The sequence below is a fragment of the Nicotiana sylvestris genome, chromosome 1 (genome assembly GCF_000393655.2).
Source record: "Nicotiana sylvestris chromosome 1, ASM39365v2, whole genome shotgun sequence".
NCBI classification, from domain to species: Eukaryota; Viridiplantae; Streptophyta; class Magnoliopsida; order Solanales; family Solanaceae; genus Nicotiana; species Nicotiana sylvestris.
This window is the reverse complement of record NC_091057.1, coordinates 52,448,524-52,455,091: the sequence shown is the minus strand read 5'-3', so window position 1 is coordinate 52,455,091 and position 6,568 is coordinate 52,448,524. Positions and strand designations below refer to the sequence as shown.

Here is a 6,568-nt window from a genome sequence, read left to right as displayed (position 1 = left end):
TTCTATGGAGACTATCTAAATTAAGATGAGAAAGAAATGAGAAAATACAAACAATTTGTAAGACATTCAGATGCCTCAAGCTTTTATTCGCAGATGGAGAGAGGAACGTTTAATTGAGAAAGGGGAAAATGGGAACTAGGCTTAGTTTATGGTGGAAAGACATAAACATCCCTCATTTATTCATTGGTGATATGGTGCAATGGGTTTTTAGGGAAAGCAAATATGTATACAATGCTAACCCCCTATAACTATGTAGTAGGTTAGCATATATATATATATATATATATATATATATATTACAAGTATCAATAACGAGCTCGAGCTAGCTTCTACTTCGAGCAATTAACACTTATTAGTGTCCCAGCTAAATTAGTTGTTGGTATACCTATATTAGGTCAAAAGATCTTCAGGCTATAGATTTGCATCAGCATAAAAATAAAGTTAAACGAGAACGAAAAAGGCAAGTGGTAGAACTACTACTAAGTGCTTTTGTCGTTTTCTTGGTTTCAGATTCATGGACTAGTATTCTTGATCCAAACATATTCCACGACGGCCAGTGAAACATCATTTTAGATGTTGGTTCACCCTGCAGTTAAACAAGGAAGAATCTAAAGAATAAAGGAGACCTTTTTGACAAACATGGTAACTGGAATAGGTCAATCTCACAACATTCAATTGAAATGACAACATTCAAATTTAAGAAACCAGCAATGCTAACGGACTATGTTTTATTACGGTTAATGTTGTGTTGGCAAAAACTAGTACAACTGACACACTGAAAAGCAGAGCTACATCATGTATGGTTGGTTCAACTCAAAAACAAAAGGTATCACATGATAAAAACACAGAGAACAAAGCTCAGCAGCTCCAACGAAACCTTATTCCAAGATACCCTCCACTAGTAGCTGAGAATCTTCACGGCACATGAGTAATTAACCCTGGAGGCCGATGATACCTGACAAGAGTGACAATACCAGATGTTACTACTAAGTACTAACATAATTAAGGGCAAAGCCAGGATGGCCAATATTATTCTCTATTTCATTCTCGACAAAGCAGATGATTCAAAGTTGCCCAATTGAAAGCACATTGGCTAATGTTAAACTTAAGTTTGAAGGCTTCTATTTTGCTTGTTCATGGTTACCCCTATGACTTGGCACACATTGCCAACAACTTTTCTCTAAATTATTTGCACCTCTTATGCAAACAACTAGCCTAAAATAACCATTTGGAAAAATACAGATAGAACTAATGACTTTAGCCCACGATCAACAGTTGATCGATGTAACTATGAAGCATAGTTAAAATGACTAAAATCAAATGAGCCACATAGATGAATATAGTTCCAGAAGGTAAACGACGCTAGACAATTAATACATACCACAAGCAACCCTTCCACCAGCATTTCCAGTAGCTTTACTGAGCTCGTGTCCTCCTAAAACAGCAGAAAAGCAAATTTTATGTCAAATTAAGTAAAAGTAATAAATATGTTACAAAAAGTATACTATATTTAAACCCTATCCTCTTTTTATTCCATGAAAGGGTTTTCGATGTTCCTACACCAGGCACCAGGTTCTTTAGCGTGCAAATACTGAGCTTCGTACCAAATTGTAGCAAAAAAGATCCATAATCCTCATCTCATGATATCATCATATGCCCGTTTGGGTTACTTGCAACTAAAGTCAACTTCCCTACATTCTATTTTCTAAAAAAGTTGATATTTGGTAATCCTGATCATCCTTTTCAAATATTTGCATGTCATCTCACACTTCGCAAACTGGGGCACAGCTTCCTTGCTCCAACCACGCTGAGTATACAAACACATTAAAAGGAAAAGAAAAGAGTATTGTTTAACCTATGGCTCCAAATCCAGCCTCAATCACCAATTATTTAGTAGTAATTTTAAAGGGATAAAACAAAAGCCTCGCAACGACTTAACTATAGGCAAAAAGAGAAGTCAATAACTTATCATTGTAATATATTCTCCTTATTAGTTCCTCAGTCTACCTTTCCTTCAAGCTATTAGAAGATTTTTAAGTTCAAAATAAAACTTGGATAACAGCAATTCATCCCTGACCCCAAGGCTTTGGACTAGTGGTAAGAGCGCAACACGTGATATGTGGGTTAGGGGCATATCACGGGTACGAACTCTGCACAGGTAAAGGTCTGATATTTGAATGGAGATGGATAGAGCACAGGCCGATTAACCACCGAATTACGAACCATGTGCCACCTGCCCTCAGGGATTAACCACCGAATTCCAAGAGGGCATGTATAGAGATCACATCCTAATTCTTTGAGGAGATTGAACATCACGTAGGAATGCAAACTCCCACTTGATTTTCGAGACAGCAATTACCTGGCATTCTATTTCTGCTCAATAAACAGAGTGGCAAATCCATCGAAGGAAGAAAAAGATGAGATCTTATGGATTGTGGGGAGATGTGGCAAAAGATAAAAGTGGATCCTTGCTAGTGTGGTCATGGTTAGATTAGAGCTCCTTTTTTCACTTTGCCTAAACTTCTTTAAATGAATCACTTTCTTCAAAATTAACCTAGAACATATCACACAAATAATCACATTTGGACTTATTTTATCAGATCTGTAATATTTTCTAACTACACTGAATCTTCCAAATTGACTCATTAAGAAAAACATGAAGGGAATAATATTTTTTTCTTTGAGAAGGTAACATGTATGAAGGGAATAATATTTCTATACAATTTTGACCAGCGATGAGGTAAAAGTTTAGGTAAATCATATGTCAAGAACTACGGACTAGTGTTGAAGGTTGGCCGTAATCTTAAATCAAAATCTGAATATCAAGATCAAGGTTGTATTTTGTCTCTTACTTCTTCAGCCTCTTTTGTCTTCCACATTTCTCTTATACTAAATAGAAATATGCCGTACTAGCTCATTATAAGTATTAGATGCTGGAGTTGGGAAACTAACCCTTTCCAAGATCATCAGGATCAGCGTGAACAACCACAGCTCTTCCAATGATGGATTGTGGACCAGCAAGAGGAATCTGCAAAAGTTCGGGTTGCTTATTATTTTCAGAAACTAGTGTAGAACAAGATTAAAGATTAGAATTCAACAAAGAAATTTACCTGCTTGTCGGTAATGGTAAAAGATGCAGTACCTGAAAATTTTGCAACGATTGCATCATTAGCAATGCTGCCTAATTTGGAACTGATTTTTTTTTTTGGGTGGGGGGGGGGGGGGGGGGGGGGGGGGTGTGGGAGCAGGCAATGACATCTTTGAAATCAACTTTGGCTTCATCGTGCAAAATACTTGAGTTTTCAAGATATAAAATTACGGCTGAAGCTTTACTGCAGCGGAATGAACTTCCAAAGGCAGGGGGTTACCACTATACACCATGTCGAACCAAAACCCACTAGGCAATAGAAGATAATTAAAGTCTTCTAATTGCAGATTTTTTATTTGAAACAAAATAAGGATAACTTCAATGAGGTTCAGTTCAATATATTAAACACGGAATGCGTACCATCTTCCCCAACTGTGATGTTACCAAGATCACCAGCATGACGCACCTCATCTTCAGGAGCACCATGCTCCTTACCAGCAGGATTGTAATGTGGTCCTGCAGGTTTACAGGGAAGAAATCCAAAATGAAAAATGGTCTAGAATTAATTTCTCTGTCCCCTTCTTCAGTAGATAAAATTACCCGTTGACATGCAGCCGTTTGTGGTATCACCAAGGGCGTGGACATGGAAGCCATGAAGTCCGGGTTTTAGGCCAGAGACATTTCCAGTAACTGTGGTTGGTGCTGTATATATTTCATCAATTAGAGATCACCCATGATAAGTGCAGTAATAAACCATTTTACTGTCATTAAAGTTAAACTTACCGTCTCCATCTTGAGTGAAGAAGATGGTGCCGCTAACACCTTCACTGCTACTAAGGACAGCAACGGCCTTCACCATTTTTGTATGTGATCTAGAAAATTATGATACAAGAGTCTGTTATCAAGATAACACGTATAAGAGCCAATACAAAGCACATCAATAGTTTAATATGCAGCTTCCTTCATATGATGACAGACAACACCCCATAAACAAGTTTGAACTTATAAATAGAAAACTGTGTTCAGACAATAAGTTAAACAAGACTTCAGTCACAAGCCAGGTAATATACATTTCATTTCGAAAGCAAGCTATCAGATAAAGTGACATCCAAAATGTGAGGTATCCCATTTCTTCATCTCAACCATATTAGCCTGAATATTTAAAAGAGGGAATTCAAGAACACTTCAACATGTTTGTTTACAATTCCAAACAAGCCAAAATTATCTTTCCAGAAATAGCACCCAAGGAGTGACATAACAGTCAATGACGTGGATGGCTCAAATCCCAACAAACACAAACAAATGCTAGGTAATTTTTTCCTAATCTGTCTAACTATTTGTGAGCAAAGTTACACAATATCTATATCGGAGGAAGATAGTCGGTACTCTGTGTAATAGTCGAGGTGCACACAAGCTGGAACATACACCACCACTATAAAAAAAACTACTATTTGTTGGAAATAAAACAAAGTAAAGAAAACACAAATTTTGTTTTATAGAACACCAAACAGTGGATCATTTACCCCGAATATTCACAAAATACTCCGATTCTCTCCAAAACCAAAAAGAAAAAACAATTCTTTCATAATCCAAATACTCGCGCAAAACAGAGCTAGACCAAAAGGAAAAAAAAGAAACTGTTTTCTAATCCAAGAGCCATAAAATAAAGGCAGTAAACATATATTTGCAGCAGGATATAATTGCGCGCAACTGGCAGGTGATAAGTTTTACGTAGGGATGTCACTAAAGCGAGGCAACAGAGTTTGTACAGATAGGGCAAAAATTGAATTTTTATATATTAACTATTAAAATCCCCTTGATATAAGGAAAGACTCTATTACAGTGGTAAAGAGGGTTCAAAAATTGCTTTATGTCAAAGGTTCAAGTCCCAGGTGACACACTTATATTTTTTTCATATCAATTTCTGGTTCCCCCACTATTTTACATACAATCTTTTTTACAAGAAATGCCTGTGCGTCACTCCTAAACTCCGGCAGACAATCACACGCTCGAAAAGGCAAATACTCCTCTTAAATCAGAGTAACCAAATTCTAATTAGTTAGACCGCCACACATCAGAGACAGAATCTTCTCAAGGTGAAATCTTAATACACCTACGTTTATTCAACAATCATTAACCACAGAAAAATTAGCTCATACCGCAGACACGACACGGTAAAAAAAAGAAAGTTACAGAACACTCTAGATCTGCTATATCAGAAGTTGAATCCAACATTTCATCATAAAGAGATACGAACAGTATCAGGATCAAATCCAAAGTTAGCCTAGTGATACCGATCAGCGTGAAAATCAAGCAAAAATGAATCGAATAAATAGTCAAAAGTCAAACATCGAATACTCACATAAATAGGAAAAATTAATAAATATATATTCAGAATAAGATCATGACGTAAAATACTGATGCAGAAATTTTTGAAGAAGAAAAAGAGAAAGAGAAATGAATTTACCTCAGGGAACCCCTTGAATGGCTAGAGAGAGTACGAGAGGAAGAGAGAAGTCCAATATGTCTGTGATACTGAGGAGTTGGAAATGGCCAGATAAGAGTGAAATCAGTGTGTTTTTATTGGAGAAATGGACTGACTTCTCTGACCTGTTGAGTGGTAGGTGGCCAGTGTGTGAATACTGAATACCATCGTATTCATTTTGCCAACTACCTCCGGGTATTCACTCGGTAAGAGTTATCTAGAATGTCAACAGTCAAAATGGGACAGCAATTAAATTTTCCAATTTCTCTCTTCCTTTTTTTTTTCCTTCTTTTTAGACTAGTTTTATTCTAGGGCCCTCAACATTTTGAGATTTAAAAAAAAAAGGTTTTGCTAAATTTAAAAAGAAAAAATTAGTAGTGTGAAGGCAATTGGGGAGATTGATGCCCCAAATTTGGTGGCACTTGAGTATATGGGATATCAAATTCCAGAACTTAAAATTGGAAAAGAGTCCAGCCAATTGGGCACTCAGAACTTGTTCTTCATTGCTCCCACTATTCAAATTATGCATGGTTTTGTAAGTTGAGGAAATTTCTATCGAAGTCGACCTCTTCGTCCCAGGTTTCCCTTCAGTTTGATGAATGCATTGAAAACAAATAGGAAGTGTTGAACCTGCATCATAGAGTTGCTATCCCGCAAGTGGATACTTACCCGCAAGTGGACGTTTTAGATGTAGACATAGATTTGTCTAGAGAGTGTCCAGCTTTTTTGGATGCTTTGCTATAGAGTTGTCACCCTAGGAAACTCAACCTACCGTCAATTGTCGAAATGATTACATGTCATCGATCATTTAATGTATATAGAGAATTCTAGTCATTCTTCTTCTCATGGGAGCAAAACTTGGCATAGTCAATTAAAAGAAGTAAAAACCTACAGATATGATTGGATAAAGTTAAGCTGGAAACCCAAGGAACTGAAAAGCGGGGAGCTAGCAAGAAGGGGGCTTAAGAAGGATGACACAATTCTTTCTTTATTAG

At 36.8% G+C, this 6,568-nt stretch overlaps 1 protein-coding gene across 2 annotated transcripts; it reads right to left on the bottom strand.

The window, feature by feature from the left end:
• Positions 1-695: 695 nt before the first annotated feature.
• Positions 696-5,744, bottom strand: LOC104239340 (superoxide dismutase [Cu-Zn]). Of its 2 annotated transcripts, none has more exons than XM_009793955.2 (8): positions 5,556-5,744; positions 3,872-3,960; positions 3,689-3,790; positions 3,509-3,604; positions 3,111-3,142; positions 2,953-3,028; positions 1,382-1,435; positions 696-955 (listed from the first exon to the last, which is right to left on the bottom strand). In XM_009793955.2, exons 2-8 carry the CDS (start codon positions 3,945-3,947, stop codon positions 933-935), a joined length of 459 nt encoding a protein of 152 aa, XP_009792257.1. In that variant the 5' UTR covers positions 3,948-3,960; positions 5,556-5,744; the 3' UTR covers positions 696-932. The 2 variants fall into 2 exon arrangements, with proteins under 2 accessions (XP_009792257.1, XP_009792259.1); XM_009793957.2 differs by having other exon boundaries at positions 3,872-3,983; positions 5,556-5,742.
• Between the last annotated feature and the right edge of the window lie 824 nt (positions 5,745-6,568).